This window comes from Mandrillus leucophaeus, unplaced genomic scaffold (genome assembly GCF_000951045.1).
Source record: "Mandrillus leucophaeus isolate KB7577 unplaced genomic scaffold, Mleu.le_1.0 Scaffold509, whole genome shotgun sequence".
In the NCBI taxonomy this organism is placed as follows: Eukaryota; Metazoa; Chordata; class Mammalia; order Primates; family Cercopithecidae; genus Mandrillus; species Mandrillus leucophaeus.
In genome coordinates, this window is record NW_012105464.1 from 2,776,088 (window position 1) to 2,799,276 (window position 23,189).

Genomic DNA, 23,189 nt, shown 5'->3' on the forward strand with positions numbered 1-23,189 from the left:
GCTGGCTATCATATCATTTCACAACACCTCTGTCTCATCATTGATTGAGTGGTCTTTGCTTCTTCTTGTCCTTTTTTGGAGGGAGAGGTTTACTGTATTAGGCTAAAGAATATAATTCCTTAGGTAACAGCTAGCCCCTTATTCTCTGAATTCATAGCTAACTTCTTCCCAGCATGCTATGGGAGACATGTGACATCATCTTTCAGATGGAAAAATGGATGCCCTAGACATTTACCAAGCAAAGTTGCTGCCCTAGGGTTCTACTCAAATCCCGATTTGAATGTGAGTGTTTTATTGTCATCAATTCCACTGACTGGTTGCAGCTCTATAACGGATACATGAGCCATTTCCTAACCATGACAGTATTGCTTATTAAGCAGTGAAGGATCCCAAAGCAGCAGCATGATAGGTGACAGGGCCACAAGTTAAATTAAATCCATGGTGCAAATGATTCTACAAGCGACAACAAATAGATCTGTCAGCCTCACTGGTACCCAGTCTCTGAGGAGAGTTCTGAAAAAGGTTGGCACTGGTACTGGGAGAGGAAACTTGCTGAGGTAACTTTAGGTCAAGGTTAACATACTGCTGGCATGGGGAGGAGAGCACCCCTCGCCCCAATTGAAGAAGTTGACTACTTTATTAATATCATACAGGCTGAAACTCTCCTAATTCAGTTACTACCATAACCTGACATGAATAACTGACACTACACATAATTTATAATCTACAAATGGGCCCAACTGCTAGAGACTGAAGTTCACTACTAACTTAAAAACAATATCAGCAATATAACCAATAACAACTTACTTTAAATGAATCATATAAGGGACAACATGTTATGGACCTGCAACAGCCAGACCTTCCTCATCTTTACAGAAGGTAGCTCAGAATACCAGTTGCACAAAATGACATATTTTGGCCCTATTTAACTTATTTGCAAGTGGTTCCAAAAGAAGTAGTGAGGAAGCCTTTGGGAGCCCCAGGAAACCACCCCATGTGCCTAAAGGGAAACTTCATATTTGGTTCCCCAAGGAGGGTCTGGGATGCGTCTAGGGAAGGCAGGAGAAGGTCTCAATGGAAATGAATAAGGTATGGCTAGAAGAAGGCCACAGCAATGCCCCATGTTTGCCTCCTGTATTTCTGTGCCCAGACTGGACTTCCACCTCCCTTCTTTCCTGAATTCCCTCATCCCTCACAACTCTTTAGACACTAGGAGTGGGGACAATATTCTGAATCTGGCTCTAGTGCCATCAGCAGATCATGAGACGCTAAGTGAAATGAGAGTTTCCCCAACAGTGCCAAAGAATCGGACTTTCTGCCTGCAAGTGCCATGAGTAATCTCCAGGACCTAGTGATCAATTTTTAGATACCTCAGACACAGTATTTCTTGTAATCACTAATCCCAACTCACAAGTGTCTACATGCCACCTCCTGCCATGGGCTCTGAATTCAACAATCTCCAATGTAGTTTTTGTAACATATCCTAGTATGAAAGGGGACTGCATGTCTCTTTCTTCCCCAGTAATTTATACATAAACAAATTTAAATGGTGACACTTTGGAATGAGAGATATTATCTAAAAAGGCATTGCTGAACTCAGATCTCAGATCCTTGGATATTAATAACTAAGTTTCTAAAATATAGCTGCAACTTGGGGGTAGAATGGCACATGGAGTGCACAAGAATGGGATAAAGACTTGGGATGATGCACCCAGACACAACAGTCATCCATATCCCTAGAAATACCACCCACTACAGAGCTCTGAGTATTCTAAGTGGTTTTAGCGAAACTGCTTTCTTTAGAATCTAACAAAGTGTTACGAAATAAGGTAAGTTCCCTGGCCCCAAGGAGACTTGTGACCCCTGGACTGTGCATTTTAAAAATGAACTCTCTTATTTTGAAATAATTCTAAATTTACAGAAAAATTGCAAAGATAATACATAACATTTCTCCTGTACTCCTCACCCAGTTTCCCTTAATGTGAGCTTCTGACATTAGGATGGTAAATTTGTTATAATTAATTGGCTAATTAATCCTAGTCCATTACTATTAACTAAACATAATACTTTATTTAGATTATATTAGTTTTCCCATTAATACCCTTTTTTTCCAGAATCTAATTGACATTTCATTTAATCATGTCGCTTTAGTTTCCTCTGGTCTGTGACAGTTTCCTAGTGTTTTCTAATTTTTTTTTTCATGACCCTGACTCTTTTGATAGTAGTCAGACATTTTGGAGAATGTCTTTCGGTTTAGATTTCTCTGTAAGTTTCTCATGATTAGACTGGGGTTATGAGTTTGCAGGGATGGAAATAAATGAAGTGTCTTCTCAGTATACCATATGTGTGACTTAGTAACTTTGATCACCAGGTCAAAGTAGTTTGACAGGTTTCTCCATTGTAAAGTTACCCCACCTCCCACTACCCGCTGATCCTTCCCATACTTTGTTCTTTGAAAGCTAGTCTTTAAGTTCAAGCCACACTCAAGGGAAGAAGGAAATTAAGCTCTACCTTCTGGGGTGGAGTATTTACATACATAATTTGGAATTCTATAGTGTGGATTTTTCTCTTTTCACCTTTTCATTCATTCATGCATTTATATCATTATACAATTGTGTGTATTTATTTTGTGTTTTGGGCTATAATCCAATACTACATTATTTATTTTGTGGCTAAAATTGTTCAGCTTTGGCCACTGAGAGCTTCTTTAGGTTACCTCCCGTGTCCCTTTAACATGTTCCCATTCTTCGGATTATAGCACTTCCTTACTTTCTCGTACCACAATGTTCTCCAGTTCATCTTGTATTCTCCACGCTTCAGCCCAATAATTAGCCATGTCCCTAAAACGTCCTGTTTTATTTCACTGTAGAATGGAATTAGAAACCCAGATCTGGGCACTAGGTGGGACTATGCAGGTTTGCTAAGCACCCAGACTGTTCCTATGCACGCTAAAGTTTGAAGTCAACCACTGTGGAAAGTCAAGCAAAATAAACTAGAAATTATATATGATTAAAAGTTCTATAATCATTGTTTTAAAGAATTACTACTATTTTCTCAATGTTAGTGCAAGATTAACAGTTCCAAAATGTAGAGAACCCTCACAGTCTCATAGAGAGAAGAGAGAAAAAGTGACCGTGGTGAAATAATGATTCCTAAATAAAGTGGCAAGAATTCAGCACCTAAAAACTAGAATAAATTATATGTATTGAAAGTTTTCTCTGTTCCAAGCACTATACTAAGTGCACAGTCTCAAACCTAATGCTGTAGGTATAATATCCTCCTTTTAAAAGACACAAAAATTAAGGCCTAAAAGATGAAATGTTTGCAAAAAGCAATACAGTCAGTAGGTGACAGAGCTCAGACACCAAATCAAGGTCCATCTGATTCTCAAAGCAGAGGATTTTGGCATGACAATTCAGCTTTATTGAGGTATAACTGACAAATAAAAATTGTGTATATTTAAGGTTTACAGCATGCTCATATAAGCCTTTGTGCATATGTCTGCTGTTTCTACCAGAGCGCAAATGCCATGAGGGAGGAACAGCCTATACATTGTCATATATACTGTGTCTGTTACATAGCAGGCATTCAGCAGATAATGTCTGAATAAATCTGACCCACTTCCTACATGATGAAAATGAGGACCATGAAATACAATATGTTTTCTCCCATTGTATAATTAGACTTGTATTCCAAATTAGGTAAATAACTCCAACAATAAACATTCTATTGAAAGCAGACTTCTAAATTCACATACTTCATGCTTGGAAATGATGAAAACATGTATGAGTAAAAGTGTTCTGAGAGATAAATTTTAGTAAACAAAAAGATAGTAAAGATAGTCTAAAAGTAGAAAGCAAATCTCAAATCCAATCATTTTCTTCACTGCCAAGATTAAGATGAAACTGTGCTGGCAAGGCTAGATCCTGATTAGCAGATAACAAACATTATTCTGAAATAGTTGTTCTGAAACAGATCCAAAAATGAGAATGCCACTTCAATTACATTTGCTAGATCAAAGGCTAGCACACCTTATCCTAAATGGGATTGTTTTAATGGCATGAACAAACTCAGATGACAAACTTTAAAGCACAAAGAAGGAAATATAACAACAACATAATAAAAACCATTTTAAAGTCTATTATCTATCAGCCAACTTGGGAACAAGTTTTAAATCGGTTCTTCCCATAAATTAAATTTACTTTGTAATTTGCCAATCCATTCCTTCATTCATCCATCAAATATTTATTTGGCCTCTATTATGTACCAGCACTGCTTTATATGGTAGGGACCATAGCTATGAACAAAACAGATGAGAAATGTTGCACTCATGGAGCTAACGGTCCTGGCAGGGAGGGAGGAGTAACAATTAAAAAAATAAATAAATAAACAGATGTCAAATGATGTCAGTGCTTGAAAGAAAAAAGTCACAGAAGGGACAAGAGGTTGCAATTTAAGGTAGGATACTTTCTCACTGAGAAAGTGAACTTGAGTGAAGACTTGAGAGTGGTGAAGGAACTCAGACATATCCATCTAGCATAGGAGAGAGCAAGTGCCAAAGTCATGAGGCAGGACATGTGCTGTCTGTGTATGTGAGGAGGCACAAGAAAGCCACAGCAAAGGGGTGGAGTGTCATAGGAGATGTGGTAAAGAAATAACTAATTATGGAGTGAAGGTGTGGGATGAAGATAGATGAGGACTGATTGTGTAGTACCTGGTGGGTGATTCTGAGCACTTTGGCCTTTACTGAGGGAGATGGGAAGCCCTTGCAAGTAAGAGACTTTAAAGGATCACTCTAACCTGCTGTTTTGAGAATCAACTATGGGGCAGGGGCCAAAAAATCATACAGATGACAGGGTGGTGGTGGCTTGGATGTAAAGTGGTAACAAGTAGAAAGGTGGCTAGATTCTGAGTATATTTGCATATCAGAACCAACTATTGCAGATGGGGTGTGGGATATGAAAAAAAGAGGAGTCAGAGACGGCAAAAAGCTTTGGAGATCAGCAAACATGGTGGATGGACTTACTACTTATTGAGATCAGAGAGGCTGTAGTAAGTGTCGATATTTGGGGGAAGGGGTGCAAATTTGTCTGTTTAGTTTGAGAACCATATTTGATTCTAAGATAACATGTTGAGTAGGCAGTTAGCCATACAAGTCTGTAGTTCAGTGTAGCCCTCCAGGAACTACAAATATAAATTTGGAAGGTACCAGCATTTGAAGTATGAGAAGAGGAAAGTTCACTAGGGGAGCAATTGTAGGCAGAGCAGAGTTTCAAGAAATGAAGTGGTTGTTGGATGGGGATGTCTTAAGAGAGGTTTTTTTTTTTTTTTTTTTTCCTTTCTAAAGGCATGTAGGCTAATGAGATGAGAATGATTCCACAGGAAGGAAAAGGTGATGCTGGAAGTACAGAAAATTTCTCAAGCAATTCTCTCACAGTTGAAGGAATTTCTTCTACTTGCTTCAAAGATTGCTGACATGCAGCATCCTGTCTGTGGGTGGGAAATGATATATAGAAGCACTGAGATGGATAAAAGGCCAGAGAGGTAGGCATTAAAAACATTGTTCACCATGATGGCCAGGTATGGTGGCTCACGTCTATAATCCTAGCATTTTGGGAGGCTGAGGTAGGCGGACTGCCTGAGCTCAGGATTCCGAGACCAGCCTGGGCAACATGGTGAGATTCCATCTCTACTAAATATATGTGTGTGTGTGTGTGTGTGTGTATGCTGGACATGGTGGCAAGCACCTGTAGTTCCAGCTACTTAGGAGGCTGAGGCACAAGAATCACTTCAACCTGGGAGGCAAAGGTTGCCATGAGCCGAGATTGCACCACTTCACTCCAGCCTGGGCGACAGAGCAAGAATCTGTCTCCAAAAACAACAACAACAAAAAAACATTGTTCACCCTGAGAATCAATGATAAAACTTAAGCAATACGAGAGTAGTAGAATATACAATGAATATATAAAACTCAAATGGCCTAGAAACTATATATCTGAAAACAGATCCAAACCTAGGATAATAAAGAACTCTCAAAGCTCAATAGTAAAATAAAATAAAACATCCCATCAGAAAGTAAGCCAATGACATGAAGAGAGATTTCACCAAAGAACATACATAAATAGAAAATAGGCACATAAAAAGATGTTCAATATCATGAGCCATTAAGGAAATGCAAATTAAAATCACAAGACGTTATCGCTACACACCTAGCAGAATGGCTAAAATAAAACATAGTAAAAACACCAAGTGCTCATGAGTATGTAAAGAAACTGGATCTCTCAAACACTGTTGGTGAGAATGTAAGATGGCAATTTATACAATGACAAATTAGTTTGTCAGTGTGTTAAAAAAACTACACATATACCATACAACCCAAGAATTGTACTCCCAGGGACTTACCCCACAGAAATGAAAATGTATGTCAATACAAAAACCTATTAAATGTTCATAACAGCTTTATTTGTAAAAGCCAAGAACTAGAAACAACACACATGTCTCTCAATAAGCAAATGGCTCAGCAAAATGCTACTCAGAAACAAAAATGAATGAACCATTGATATACATAACTTGGATTAATCTCAAGGGCATTATGATGACTCTTTGAAGGTTCCATATTATATTATTCCATTTATATAACATTCTTGCAATGGCAGAATTATAGAGATGGAAACAGATTAGTGATTGCTAAGGGTTAGGGATAGTTGTGGAAGATGGTAGGTGTGACTATTAAAGGGTAGTATGAGGGAAAACTTTGTGGTAATGTAACATGTCTGCTACTTGATTGCAGTGATGGTTATACAAATCTGTACAAGTGATAAAATGACATAGAACTATACATACAGACTGTACCAAGGTCAGTTTCCTAGTTTTGATCTCACAGTTATTTAAGATGTAACCACTGGGGGAAACTGAGTAAAGGCTACATGGGACCTCACTGTATTATCTTTGCAATTTTTTGTGAATCTATAATTATTTCCAAATAAGATGCTAAAAAAATGCATGCATGCATGCATGAATGAATATAAAAGTTTTCCCTCTCCCCATTACATTACAGATATTAAAATTCCAAATCCATTGTGTGTGTATTATACAACTAAGCAAATGAGTTATTAATATATTGATGTTATTGGGTGCTGGAATTCTCATTGTAGAAGAACATCTATAAGGAATTTTTACATATCTACAAATATAGAATGGCTGAAGGAGTGCTGAGGGGTTGGATTGGAATTGGAGATCAGCATAATGAATTAGTTATTTCGCATATATGTCTACATGTATACATATGTTTACATGTCTACATATAGACATATATAGAATTTGTATGCATGTATACATATATGTGATTTTTTTTTCCCTAGCTCTATTGCTGAAAGATCCAGAAGTAATGACATTCTGGTAGCAATGAGCATACTCTAGCTCCCAGATCTCAGTTTCTAAATATTACTCCTAACTAAAAGTAACCAAATGCCCACTGACAGATCACTGTATGAAGAAAATGTGGTATATACACACAATATAGTTTAGCTGTTTCCCCACCCGAATCTTGAATTGTATCTCCCAGAATTCCCACGTGTAGTGGGAGGGGCCCGGGGCAGGTAATTGAATCATAGGGGCCATTATTTCCTGTGCTATTCTTACGACAGTGAATAAATCTCACGAGATCTGATGGGTTTATCAGGGGTTTCTGTTTTGCTTCTTCCTCATTTTCTCTTGCTGCCACCATGTAAGAAGTGCCTTTCACCTCCCGCCTGATTCTAAGGCCTTGCCAGCCATGTGGAACTGTAAGTCCAATTAAACCTCTTTTTCTTCCCAGTCTCAGGTATGTCTCTATCAGCAGCGTGAAAACGACTAATACAGTAAATTGGTACCAGTAGAGTGGGGCACTGCTGAAAAGATACCCGAAAATGTGGAAGTGACTTTGGAACTGGGTACCAGGCAGAGGTTGGGACAGTTTGGAGGGCTCAGAAGAAGACAGAAAAATGTGGGAAAGTTTGGAACTTCCTAGAGATTTGTTGAATGGCTTTGACAAAAAAAGCTCATAGTGATATGAACAATAAGGTCCAGACTGAGGTGGTCTCAGAGGGAGAGGAGGAACTTGTTGGGAACTGGAGCAAAGGTGACTCTTGCCATGTCTTAGCAAAGAAACTGGCAGCATTTTGCCCCTGCCCTAGAGGTTTGTGGAACTTTGAACTTGAGAAAGATGATTTAGAGTATCTGGCAGAAGAAATTTCTAGGTAGCAAAGCATCCAAGAGGTGACTTGGGTTCTGTTAAAAGTATTCTATTTTAAAAGGAAAACAGAGCATAAAAGTTTAGAAATTTTACAGCCTAATGATGTAGTAAAAAAGAAAAACCCATTTTCTGAGGAAAAATTCAAGCTGGCTTCAGAAATCTGCATAAGTAACAAGGAGCCAAATGTTAATCCCCAAGACAATGAGGAAAATGTCTCCTGGGCATGTCATGGGTTTTCATGGCAGCCCCTACCCACCCCTATCACAGACCTGGAAGCCCAGAAGGAAAAAATGGTTTCGTGGGCTGGGCCCAGGGTCCCCACGCTGTGTGCAGCCTAGGGACGTGGTGCCCTGAATCCCAGTCACTCCAGCCATTGCTAAAAGGGGCTAAGGTACAGCTTGGCCCATGGTTCAAGTGATTTTATGTTACTAGATTTTTAAATTTCTCTACAATGAACATATACTATTTTTAAAAAGTAAAATGAATAAAATAAAACCAACAATGACTAAGCGGACGCAAAGGAAAAAAGCTGGAAGGGAAATAAAGGCCAACAGTGCTTTGTGATTGCATGATGGTATCATGGATGATATATTTCTTTCCCTATTTCTAACCCTGTGATTTGACTAAGATGTGACTTCTTCCTCTTACCCCTTTCTTTAAAACTTTTGCATCTGCTGCTCTTAAGGTATATTTAGTATCTTTTTAGCATTAAGTGACACCACTTGTTTGGCATATCTAGGGTTATTTTCCTGCTGCCCAGGACTGAATCTTTACACAATGGCTACCTCTGGTAACAATTTCCAGCTGTGGAGCAGTTCTATAGAATTTTCACCCCTGCCTTGTGCTGTCCCATTCCTGCTCTCCTTGAATAGCATATAGTCTAGAGTAAAGAGAAGTAAACAGGAGTATTCTCGTGGAGTGGGAAGGTATGTCTGGATGTCTTTTCTTTTGTAAAACCTTTTAAAACACTATCACCATCCATTAGCTTCCTCCACACTTTCTCTGTAATTAGGCAAAGTGATGTTATCTATAACCTTCTAGAACAAAGCTTGGTGCAAATCAAATCCTTCCTACTTGTCAAGATGATAAATCCTAGCTCAGCAGAGTCCTATAGAAATGGGGCTTTCAAAGACAGTCCAGCACAAGGGGAAGTGAACCTAGCTCTCCAACCCACAGAATATTACTAATTAGATGCCACTTCCCGAGCTCCTAACAAAGGAATTTTTAATTGCTAGCAATGTACATAATTCAGGGATGCAGATTTCAAATATACATCAAAAAGGTAGGCAAATTTGGGCAAATTTTTTTAAATTGCCAAAATACTTACAGTTTTTTCATTATTTTCAAAAGCTTCTCTTGCTTCTTCAAATGTACAGAATTCTTCTTTGCACTCACGCTCAATGTTGCCCTGTCTTATTTCTTCAAAAAACCCATTAGCTCTTGGGTAGCGTTTTAATACGGAATTGGCTTTTTCTCCCGTGAGGAAAACTAAAAAGAAATATAATAAGAAGCATAAAAATGTAATAAAAAACCTATGTGAGAAGTTGATATACCAGATGAAAACTGCAAGATGCTCTTTAGAAAACATAGCCAACATCCTAAGCCTCTTTTGGTGAGTCAGCAATGAAGTAACACTCAGCTCCAAACCACTGTATCTGCTATCTTCTTCATCATGTGAGTATGTCCTTTCAATAGCACTTGCCCTGGGCAGGGACAGTGACATAACTAACTATGTGATATTCAGACTTTAGCACATTCCTGCAAACCATGGGTATTTAAATATAGTAATAATGATAGCACTACTTATTCTCATTACTGTAAGTAGATACCCCAAGGCATGCTGCTGACAGACAGCAGCAGCCAAATCAAATCCAGTCTCTAGATTATCAGTCTTTGTCCGTCTACCTAAAAATAAATAACACTTCAGTTGACCTAGTAATATAAACCCAGAGAGCTCTTACTTGTATGAAAAGAATAGGTTTTAAAAAAAAAATTGAGAAGTTAAATTTGGCCATGATTCATTCTATGAAAATCCTAATAATAATTTTGTTCTAAATGTACTTGAGTTAAATACAGTGTGATGCTTTTTAACACATTCAACCTCATTTCACTGTCCTTTAGAAAAAGAAAATTCTTCTGCATGATTTACAGAGGCATTTCAATATAAACATTCAAAATACATTTATGAAACCATGTAAAATAATAAGATTATTTTATTTTAATAATAAAATATAAAACTAAAAAATAAGATTTTTTATTTTTAAATACAAATAGATTTTAAGTTCAATTTCAATTACATTTTTCTAAAAGAGTGTTGCTTGTTTGGAGAGACAAATATAATGCCACCAGAATTTCATCTCTGTTAATGCAAGAGATTAGAACATTTCCTAATTTATAGAATTCTGACATGAGAAAAGGCATATTATGGATCTTTCAAGATGCTAAAAAAGTCTACATTTTCTGAAAAACATTTTGAAGGAAATGAAAAACTTTAAAAGAGTTATGTGCTCTTTTAAAAATGACAATGACAGCCAGCAATGGAGTAAAGTTTTGCTTTGTTATAGAAATGAGTATTTTACTTTATAGAATATATGGACTTATTATTTAGGATTCTTTAAAGTATCCAAATTGATACCAGCTAGATGGCACTTATACCAGGGTGAAAACCATGATAGGCCTTCAATGAGTATTTCCTTCTGTACCTCAGAAAGGGTTGCCTTTATGACCCTTTATGAGGTACAGAAGGAAGGAAATTCAGAGAATAGATTATGATTATGGAATATGAATTCACAGATTCATAGAATATCATTAGAACAAACTTTAGAAAATACAAATTGTGGTAAGTGTAATGAAGGAAAGCAAAAGGTTACTGTTAAGTTGGAGAATAATAGTAAAATTTTCTAACAATGCTTCTTGCCTTTTAGCCGCATCAGAATCCCTGAAGGACTATCACACAGACTGCTGGGTCCCACTCCAGAGCTTCTGATGCCATAGATCTGAGGTAGGGCTATAAAATTACATTTCTACTCAGTTCCCAGGAAATGCTGCTGCTGCTGCTGCTCCCATTACCACAGTTTGAGAATCACTATCCTAATGAGAGTTCCTTGGAAACATTCTGAGGAAGTATTTATGGAATGCTAGGGTTAACAAATTTAAAGAGATCTTTCACTGAATGACTTTTTAGGGTCCTTAATATATATTTAGTATAAACAGTCATGCATCACTTAACAATGTGGATCCATTCTGAGAAATACGTTAGGCTGTTTCATCATTGTGCAAACAGGACGGAGTGTATTGTCGCAAACCTAAATGGCATAGCCTACTAGTCACCTAGGCTATATGATACAGCCTGTTGGTCCTAGGCTATAAATCTATTCAGCTTGTTACTATACTGAATACTATAGGCAATTATAACAATGGTAAGTATTTGTATATCTAAACATTGAAAATGTACAGGAAAAATATGATATAAAAGATAAAAAATGGTACTGTACAGGGCACTTACCATAAAAGGAGTTTGCAGGGCACTTATCATAAATGGAGCTAACAGGATTGAAAGTTGGCCTGAGTGAGTGGTGAGCGAATGTGAAGGCCTAGGACATTACTGTACACTACTGTAGACTTTATCAACACTGTCCACTTAGGCTACATTAAATATATAAAAATATATTTCTTAAAAAAAAATTTTGGTTGGGAGCGGTGGCTCATGCCTGTCATCCCAGCACTTTGGGAGGCTGAGGTGGGAGGATTGCTTGAGCCCAGGAGTTCGAGACCAGCCTGGGCAACACAGTGAGACCTCATTCAAAAAAATTAAAATTAACTTAAAATATAAAAAATAAAATGAAATGAAAATAAAAAGAAGAAAAATGTTTTTCCTTCTTCAGTAATAAATTAACCTTAGCTTCCTATAACATTTTTACTTTATACTCTTTTTAAATTTTTAACTTTTTAACTCTTTAGTGATAACACAACTTAAAACACACATTGTACAGCTGTACAAAAATATTTTATTTCCTTATATATATCCTTATTCTATAAGCCTTTTTCCTATTTAAAAATTTTATTGTATTTTTTCACTTTTTAAACTTTTTTGTTAAAAATTAAGACACAAGCACACACATTAGCCTAGGCCTCCACAGGGTCAGGATCATCAGTATCACTGTCTTCCACATCCACATCTTATCCCACTTGAAGGTCTTCGGGGACAATAACATGCATGGAGCTGTCATCTGCTATTATAACAATGCTTTCTTCTGTACTACCTCCAGAAGAACTCGCTTGAAGCTATTTTATAGTTAATTTTTTTCATAAGTAGAAGGAGTTTACTCCAGAATGACAATAAATAGTAAATACATTATTAGCCAGCATCATAGTCATTTGTTATCATTTTCAAGTATTATGTACAATATATAATTGTATGTACTATCCTTTTATATGACTAGCAGTGCAGTAGGTTTGTTTACTCCAGTATTGCCACATACATGTGAGTAATGTGTTATACTGTGATGCTATGATGTCAATAGGCAATAGAAACTTTTCAGCTCCTAATCTTATGGGACCATCATTGTATACGCGGTCTATTGTTGACTGAAACATCATTATGCATGCATGTATTTGTAAGTCTCCTGAAACGGAACATGATACATGCATTTGTGATATTTGACTACAGTACCCTTTTTCAAGAGATATTTTACTGACTTAACAACTTCCTAGTCATTGGTCTTATTTATACCCTCTGAATTAACACGTAAGTCTCCTCCATATAACAGGCTAACTAATACAGGAAGAAAGACAGTAAATGGTTTCCCGTGGGACTTCTCTTTTCCAGAATAAACATGTCTTGTTTCTTCATCTGTTTGCCATAGAAAATGGATTTGAGTCTGCATCATCTTCCTCTGAAAATACAGTGATCTATGCTGAGTGCAATACTTTGTGTTTGGTCTGATAAGTGCAAAACTGATCAGGATTATTGGCTTCCTTGTTTTAAAGACAATACATATGTTAATGTGGTCTAAGATATCCCTGGGTTTTGAATCAGTTTTTCTGAGGATAAATCAAACAATCAACATTAATGTATTTTGAACTTTTAAGAGAAGAAAGCTAAATGCTTCTAAGAGACAATTATTTTCTTATATGCTATCCAACTCAAAAAGGTGAGTCAAAGCAAGCCACTAACTCCAGTAACCGGAAAGCAGTCTAACTTAGAAGAATAAGCAATTGGAAGGTAATATAGCAGGACACAAAGCTTCTAATCCAAGTCTAATCAAATTACCAAGCATTCCATAATCATATCTCCTATGTATTTCTTGTACTGGGCAGCAAGGTAATATAATACTGAGAACTCTACATGGATTCAGTTGGCAAGTAGATTTTATCTCACTTGCCAAATCCAGTCCATTAGAAGATATCACTTAAAGTAAGAATCTGACCTGTAGGAAAGATACTATTATAGATTAGTTATGTCTACCACATATTAGGGAAGAGGAAGTAGTGGCAGAGAATTTGCCAGTGCTCATCAAAGTATTTGGAAGCCTAATGGACCCTAAATGATGATACCAGAACTAAATTATTTTCTTTTTTGCCCAAGACACAGCCCTCAGGAGATCCTGAGAACATGTGCCCCTAAAATTAGAATTTTTTAAAATGTGAAAACAAAATAAAGGAGAAGGTGGCAGCTTTGATCTCTAGGATGAAATCAGACTACCTCTTCTAAAAACATGGGGCAATTTCCAGGATGCAAGGTCTTGCGTTAGGACATTTAACTAAAGCCATGATGTTTGAAACTAAAGTTGATCACTTCCTTAAATTGAGTGATCACTTCCTTAATTGCCTCTTTCTCCTTAAATTGTGTGAGTTAAATTACAGCTATCAGGAATCATGTGCATGCCTTAATGAAGGATTACATGATGTGACAAGTATACAGAATGTAAATGTGCCTTGAGAACACAATACTGGGGTGTTATTTAACACACGAAGGTTTCCCATTAAAGGAAATAAAGAAAAACCTAAACTTTTTTTCTGCAGATTCAGTTAGGAAACACTCTTATTAAATATTTCAAATCCAAGGCATATTTACACATACATACACACAAAATAAGTATATTTATTCAAAAAATGTAACCACTTTTTCATAATTTCAAAATAAATAAGCTCTCACCCATGCTTTCTCTTCAAAAGAAAATAATAAAAATAAATGACATAAGTAGATGCAACAAGTCACAAAGATGAGTAGCAGGTGACCTCTGCCCTTAAGGTTCTTCAGTGCAAGAGGTAACAGAGATATAACAAAAGAGATACACAAAGAGTTCTATTGTAAGACTGAACATGATGGATGTTCAAGGTCAAAAGGCAGGCATATTTCTGGTGGGTGTGTGAGTTTGTGGTTTGGATGCCCTAATTTATTTATTTATTTATTTACTTACTTAACTTATTTATTTATTTATTTTTGAGACAGAGTTTTGCTCTGTAGCCCAGGCTAGAGTACAGTGATGCGATCTTGGCTCACTGCAACCTCTGCCTCCTGGGCTCAAGAGACCCTTCCACCTCAGTCTCCTGAGTAGCTGGGACTACAGGTGTGTGCCACCACACTCGACTTTTCTTTTCTTTTTTTGGCATAGACGGGGTTCTTCCATGTTGCCCAGGCTGGTCTCAAACTCTGGGCTCAAGCCATCTTCCCACCTTGGCCTCCCAAAGTGCTGGGATTACAGGCATGAGCCACAGCAACTGGCCATAGGTGCCCTATTTTTGATATAAAACTATACACCAGCAACAGTAGCAAGAACATCAAGAACAGAGAATGAGGACTTTCTACAAATGAACCTAGCATTCCATATCTCTTCTTCAATGCAAGAGTCAGGGCCTATTGACCTATTGTGCAACCCTGGAGTTATTGAATTTCTCATGGGAACAAGGTTAGTCAGAAAAGGAATAAAGACATTATGGCATTGATTGGGGGAGCCTTGTGGTTGTTTTGAGTAATGTATTTAATCTTACTGATATCCCAAGCTTGTTAAGTAGTGTGCACTAGTTAGAAAAAGGGTTGTCAGAACAAATAGTTATGTGAAGAAAACAAAAACCTAAGTGTCACTTATTCATCTGTAAAACTGAAAAAATAGCACCAATCTCAAGTTATAAGTTATAAATAAGTGCTTTGCTCAGGGCTTGAAAAAGAACAAATTTACAATAAGTAGTAGTGTGACTCACTGTCACTACCATTGTGGCAGTTATTCCGTGAAAGAAAAAAAATGATATTTATCAAGTTGATAATAAAAATACACTTAGAAAATATAGAATAAATAGGATTAACTTGCCGTGAGTCTGTCTCCTTAACTTCAGGAATGCCTGGGAGTTTGGTCTCCTTGGTCAAGTCTGGTATGAAATGTAGTAGCTTTACAAAGTGCTATTTAATGTCTCAAATTCGCCTGGAGGCACACTGTAGTAGCTTGTCTGAACTATTTTTGGGAAACATATAGGCTGATTGCACCTAATTGATTACATAGTCTAGTTTCAGCTACATGACCAGTGGGATATCAAACATCTTCTGTAAATGTGTGCCTTAGCTCCCAATACCAAGGTTATCTTGCACATATCTTGGTGGTTCACAATTAGAAGACAAATGTGTCCTGTGCAACTAAAAATGGCCTTGTGAGTGATCTCTCTCCTGCTGTACCATACCTTGAGTCATTATTAAAGCCTTACGAGAATATACCCCGTAGAATCTTATAAGTCCTTTCAGTTAACCAATGCTGTATAGTTGCTACAATATACTTTTATGATTCATAAATATTTTGGGTATATCATGAGATTTTAAAATTTCAGAACTTCTTCTCAAGAAATGGTCGAGAAGTGGTCCTTATTATAAGAACTTGATACTTGTAACAAACTTGTGAGGAAACAGCCTTTGCCATAATGTATATGCTTGCTTTTATTAACTTCAACTTTGGTCAAATATATGTTGATAGCTTATCATCACTGAAATTTTAACAACAGACCACAAAGAAGCTCTTAGAAAGGATAGATTATGGAAGAAAAATTACATACATGACAGGTATGTATGTTTAGATAATCATAAGTAACTATAACAAAATATGCTTTATTGAATTTTAGGTTGACAGTTTGGGTGGCTATTCAAGGTTTTACATAATCACTACAGATATGAATGACAGTAATACCTCATTTATGCAGAAATGTAAAAGTTGCTCAAATAAACCCATTCTCATGAACTTAGAAACAAGAGACAACCAAGGTCATGCATTACAACTCACCTGATGCTTTATCTACAGGGAAACCTCAACTTCTTAGACTAACCAAAGGTCAGTTTCCTCTATGCATGTGCAGGAGCCTGGCTCCTGAGACTTCAAAGCCTCATTGCACATGAAAACTGGAAAGCAGAAGGGACAGGGTGGGCTGAACTAGATCAACATACTGAAAGCAAACAGAAGTGAAAGCTAATTAATCTGAAGGCAAGGGAGAAGAGAGTCAGAAGGTTCTTTGGGGGTTAGAGTAGGATCTAAACCCCAGCACACTGACAGCTCTCAAGGCTATAGACATCAATGATTATGTTTATCATGGTGAATGTGAATCACCAATAAAGGGCTATATGATGTTCAGGATAATGTTCAAGGAGGCAGTAAATTATATAATCTAATTTAGAACTATTTCTATAAAAATATGGTTTTTAAAAATATTTTAAATCATGTTTAAAAAGGTAAGCATCTGCAATCTGCAAAATATATTTGCTCAAATGGAAAATTTCTTCCCAGTGTTGTATAAATGTTGGTGTACTAGAGACTAAATCTACAGAGTCCACAAACTAACCAGGAAGCTGATTCCTTTTCTGAATAAATCTCTAGTAATCTGGCTTAACTGTAAATTTCTCATACAAGACTGTAGAACATGCAAAGCTCTCTGCTTATTCAAGCCTTCTGTTTGTCACATGAAAGCTGCCTTTTGAGATATGTTGCTGAAGTCTAAGAGAGCCAATATCTATTAACCATTTTCACCAACCCTGTATTGAGGCAAGTGAAAGTATAGGATAAGGAAAAAGTGTGGTATGGTAAAAAGACCCTGAATTTGTAGTCAGGATATATGGATTCCTGTTGCAGCTCTGGCAGTAAACTGGCTCTCTGATACTACATTTGTTGCTTAATTTATCTGAACATGTTTCCTAATTGATGAAGCAAAGGTGTTGGATATGATTTCTTAAGTACTTTCAGTTGTAACCATAAAGCGTTCTAGGGCAGGCGCGGTGGCTCAAGCCTGTATTCCCAGCACTTTGGGAGGCCGAGACGGGCAGATCACAAGGTCAGGAGATCAAGACCGTTCTGGCTAACACGGTGAAACCCTGTCTCTACTAAAAAATAAAAAAAAAAAAAAAAAAACCTAGCCGGGCGTGGTGGTGGGCGCCTGTAGTCCCAGCTACTCGGGAGGCTGAGGAGGCGGAGCTTGCAGTGAGCCGAGATCCGGCCACTGCACTCCAGCCTGGGCGACAGAGCGAGACTCTGTCTCAAAAAAAAAAAAAAGAGTTCTATAATTGGAAAGAATTTCAGAAAGTGGGAGTAGTGTATTGGATCCAAATCCCTTTGGGATATTAATACACAATTATCCAGCCAAGCAATCACCATACCCCAAACCAACAATAGGCAGACAGAGAAAATCAAAAAAGCACCCACCCCACCCAATCCTGTGCTTAGCTATATTTTTTAAAAATCTTATGAAGTGTCAAACTCATAATTCTTTGTTTTCTGGCTTCTAAGTCATTTTGATACTATTATTCAGTTGTGCCTGCATATAATGCCTTCAAGCTTTTTTTTTCCCCTGCTAAAATAAGTGTTAAATAGGTACTTCTTATCACAGACTGATGGAAACAACTTTTCCTAGGAAATCAAAGTCTCACACTCTGAAGTGACATTTCACTTACTAAAAAACAAAATTAGGCAAACTAAAAAGACACTATTTAAATAATCCTCCTATTTTTACTTAGGAAGGTGGCAATACATACAATGTCCCCATTTATTTCATCATTGTTAAACTATTTCTGGAAATTAAAAGTTAACTTTTCATAGCTGATATGTTTATAATAATTCAGAATTTATTGTATGGTGATGTCCATGTGCCCAACCAGTTTTGCAAACTTATAGTTTAGTATAGCATATAGTATATGTTTACACAGGAATGAAGGAACTGAAACCCATTCAAAAGCTCATATATTTAAAAAATAATTGGAAGTTGCAGGATTGAGCTAGTGGGAGTGGGAAGTCTAAGAGACTGAGAGGAAAAAAATGATTATTAATATATTTAATACCTAAAATCTACCCCCTAAGGACCATATAGTAGTTATGATCATTACCTAAAACTTAAACAAATCTGTAGTACCAGAGGCATACAATGAAATACCAGATAACAGGTAGGATTCCTGGAAAAAGTGTGGATAATATGCCAGAAATGGATTTCTATATGAGAGATGACAAAAGAGGTAATGTGTGTCTATAAAGTCAGTATTCTTTAAAAATAAAACAAACATGGTTCACACCAGAGTGACACTAACTATCTCAGTATGGTATTCGTAAAAGTCAAATTTTAGGGCATACATTCAGATGTCTCTCACCTAATGATTTCATACTTAGTAAGGAAAAAGGACATAGAAAGAAATGGCACAATATATTCTCCCACAGAGGAAGGCAAAAGGCAAAGTTTTCTTTGAAGGGGTTTTAAAATTTATAACTACTTCTTATCAAAAAGAATTCTTCATGAAATGGCAGATTACAGCAATCAAATTAATAGCAATAATGCAAATTGATTTAAAGGCATGGTATTCTAATACATATTTCTGAACCAAGAGCAATGCTTTGCCCACAAGAAACAAACAAATATGGAATTATTAGTCTAATTTGGCATGATTAAGCACACAATCAGGTGGAATCACCAAAACAGGAGAATTCCAAAGACAGCTAGTTCTACTCTTACTGGTGCCTCAATTGTACCAGCAGCAATACCAGTAGTCTTGATGTTGTTACAACCATAAGATTTCCTTTCTAGTTTATGGACCCTATCTAGACTGATTACATTCTATCTCATATAGAAGACTATGGCAATAGCTGTGACTAATAATCACCATTTAATAGAAAATAAAGACAGGTAGATAAAACTCATAAGATGAACTATAGTTTGTAGTGCATAATTTTATGTTGTAATGATTGCTTTACAACTCATCAGTATAGACTGTAGGATAGGTATTATATGTGACAGTTGTAATCTAGACTCTAGGAGTGGATAAGTGTCCTAGTAGGACACATATTACATTTAACCAAAAAGCCACATTTCAAAGGTAGCTACTACAAAAGCATTTGGCTATATTTCTCTCCAGCCCACAATAGAGCATAATGGATTTAAGAAATAGAGTTTCATTGATGAGTTTAGTGCTACTGTTAGTAAGCACTAACATGAATTTCACAAATGACTTTTCACTGGTGAAAGAAATGTTGTTTTTATGTGAATTTGCTCCAGAAATGACAGCAGCAGTCAAGGGTTTGCCTGAACACAGTATAAAAATCTAAAGCCTCTGCAGTTTGTACTCTTAGGAATGGTGGCCAAGACTTGATTCCTAAAAGGCCTCATGTTTAGCTGATGATGTGAAGGATTCTTGATTGCTTTAATCTAACTAGATGGGTTAGCTGAATACCATTGCTAGAATGCTGTCACATATGCCTTAGATGAACTTTTTATCTAAGATATTGTGGGAGATCCTAAATGAGGAAAGAAATAGGATTTCATAGAGTTTATATAATAAGTTATATGGCAGAACTGTGCCATCTCGTTGATAAATGTCTGTGTATAGCAAAATTCGGCCTAAGACTTAGTTGTAACCTGGTAGTCAAATTGTGGGAAGCCTAGACCTCACATGCCTTTAACTATTGGCAGCTACTGACATTTGCCAAAAAGAATGTAGTAATTGTAAAAGCCAAATTGATTTTGATTATATTCAATAAACTCTTGCTATTGATTCTACATGTACATCAATCCCAAAAGAGGTGGTGGGCTGATGCGTAGAATTCTAGAATCTCATTTGCTTCCAAACTGGACTGTTAACCACCCATGAAATCAGCACATTTTTATTTAGTTTATTTTTTTGAGACAGAGTCTCACTCTGTCACCTAGGCTGCAGTGCAGGGGTGTGATCTCGGCTCACTGCAACCTCTGCCTCCTGGGTTCAAGCCATTCTCCTGCTTCAGCCTCCCAAGCAGCTGGGACTACTACAGGGTGCACCACCATGCCCGGGTAATTTTTGTATTTTCAGTAGAGACAGGGCTTCGCCATGTTGGCCAGGCTGGTCTCGAACTCCTGGCCTCAAGTGATCCACTCGCCTCGGCCTCCCAAAGTGCTGGGATTACAGGTGTGAGCCACCGCATCTGGCTGTGATACATTTTTAATTAATTCATTTATATATATACGAGCTAGATGCTTTAAGAAGCTTCTGAACTCAATGCATACTGCATTGATATTGGTTGAAGTACATGAAATTACAGTTTTTGAAGGCCAAAATCATGACTTCCAGCCATTTCACATGGTTCAACCTAATACGTTGAGTGTAGGTTCATATGGTTCAACCTAAAACAGGCCACATTGGAAACACTGGAAGAATTATATACTTCAAAACCATGAAATAGAGAGTGAATGATTTGTCACCATCAGAGAAGCACATAATAGTAGCTATTCCACTAGTTCTTCTATCACTTTCTTTCCTATCTGTTCACACATTAATACAGCCTCAAAATGTGGATGGTAATTAATGGTCATGAGTCGCAGATTTTCAGAACTGAAAGAGATCTGGTAGCTTTCCAAATTTTATTAGTCATAGGATCCTCTGCAAATCAACCTATCATGAAATAAAAACAGATAAAATACAACGTAGTAGAGTTGTTCTGTCTGAAGGAGAGGTGTTATATACCAGGGGCACTTCCTTTTCCTCCCTTCCCTCATGGTGGCCCCTCGGGGGCCCCTTTAGAAGACCTGTGGCTTCACCAAACACATTGGAAACCACTGATCCATCTTAATCCCTTCATTTTACTGACCAGAACACTACACTGAAATCTATAGGTTAAGTGACTTACCCAAAGCCACAGCTACTTGATGATAGGACTAGGACTATACCTTGGTCTCCAGAATCATACTCTGCTCTCCTTTAGACTCAACTTCTATAAAAAACACCATTATATCGAGAGAATGAAAAGACAAACCACCCAGTGGGAGAAAACATTTGAAAAAGGTACATCTGATAAAAGACTGCTATCCAAAATGTATAAAGAACTCTTAAAACAGTAAGAAAACAAGCATATAAAAATGGGCCAAAGATCTTAACAAACACCTCACCAAAGAAGATATGTGAATGGCAAATAAACATATGAAAATATGCTCCACAGCATATGGTCATGTGTTGCTTAACGGCAGGAAACATTATGAGAAATGCATCGTTAGGTGATTTTGTTGTTGTGCAAACATCATGGAGTGTACTTACACAAGCCTAGATGGCATAACCTACTATACACCTAAACACCTAGGCTATATGGTATTAGTCTCATTGCTCCTAGGCTACAAAACTGTATGGCATGTGACTATACTGAATACTATAAGCAACTTACTGAATACTGTGAATACTGTAAGTAACATAATGTAAGTATTTGTGTATCTAAACATATCTAAACATAGGAAAGGTACAGTAAAAATATGGTATATAATCTTATGGGACCACCTTCATATATGTGGTCTGTCATTGAAGAAAACATCATTATGCAGCTCATGGCTATGTATCATCAGGGAATTGCAAGTTAAAACAAGAAGACACCACTACACACCTATTTAATTGGCCAAAATCTAGAACACTGACAACATCAAATGCTGTCAAGGACATGGAGCAATAGGAACTCTCTTTCATTGCTGGTGGGAATGTAAAATAGTACAGTCACTTTAGAAGATGGTTTCATGGTTTCTTACAAAACTAAACATACTCTTACCATATGATACAGCAATTGTACTCCTTGATATTTACCCCCAAACAGTTGAGAATTTACAAGCATCAAATCATGGAAAGACATGAAGGAATCCTAAATGCATAATACCAAGTGAAAGAAGCCAATCTGAAAAGGCTTCTTTCTCTTCAATCTGAGAAGGCAAAATTACAGATAATAAAAAGATCAGTGATGGCCAGGCATGGAGGGGGAGTGGGCAGGAGGCATGAATAGGTGGCGCACAGAGGATTTGTTTTTAGGGCAGTGAAACTACTCTGTATAATACTATAATGGTGGGTACATGTCATTCTTTACGCATTTACCCGAACTCATAGAATATACAACACCAAGAGTGAACCCTAATGTAAATTATGGACTTTGGGTGATAATGACATGTCAATGTAGTTTCATTGATTGTAACAAATGTACCTGTCTGGTAAGGGAAGTTGATAATGGGAAGGGATTAAGTGACTGCTTAATGGGAATAGGATCTCTTTTGGAAGTGACGAAAATGTTTTGTAACTAGAAGGTTGCACAGCAACCTTTAGTACATTTTGTAACTATTTTCCTTACAGCACAGCAACCTTCTGGTTACAAAATGTACTAAATGCCACTGAATTATACACTTTAAAATAGTCAAGTCTATGTTATATAAATTTTGCCTCCATAAAAAAAAAATCAATAGTGCTAAAGTTGAGAAACCTTTCTAAACTTATGTGCCAAAGGTTATTTTCTTCTTTAATAAGTAAATGGCAGAGAGGATTGCATCAAACACAAAAAGCATCAAGCACTATAATGAGTTTTTAAAAAGTAGCCTGACTCTCAGTTCTTTTCTTTTCTAGTGAGAAAAACTTGCCAAGAAAAAATTATGGCAGTTGTCAGCCACAAGCAGATCCATATTACTGTTATAAAATTCTGAAGATAAGAATTTATAATAAATTATTGACATCATC

The 23,189-nt window shown here is 36.9% G+C and overlaps 1 protein-coding gene and 1 pseudogene across 5 annotated transcripts in view; both read right to left on the bottom strand.

Moving 5' to 3' along the window:
* PRRG1 (proline rich Gla (G-carboxyglutamic acid) 1) overlaps positions 1 to 23,189 on the bottom strand; it is a 104,755-nt gene that overhangs the window by 17,194 nt on the left and 64,372 nt on the right. For all 4 annotated transcript variants that reach the window (XM_011996303.1, XM_011996299.1, XM_011996304.1 and 1 more), the window contains one exon: positions 9,561 to 9,721. In XM_011996303.1, the coding sequence (XP_011851693.1) occupies positions 9,561 to 9,721 (161 nt within the window). The remainder of the gene's footprint in view (positions 1 to 9,560; positions 9,722 to 23,189) is intronic.
* LOC105551150 overlaps positions 1 to 23,189 on the bottom strand; it is a 34,321-nt pseudogene that overhangs the window by 4,669 nt on the left and 6,463 nt on the right. Inside the window, exon 2 of the transcript XR_001007826.1 lies at positions 9,561 to 9,721. The product of XR_001007826.1 is annotated as a ferritin heavy chain-like (transcript). The remainder of the gene's footprint in view (positions 1 to 9,560; positions 9,722 to 23,189) is intronic.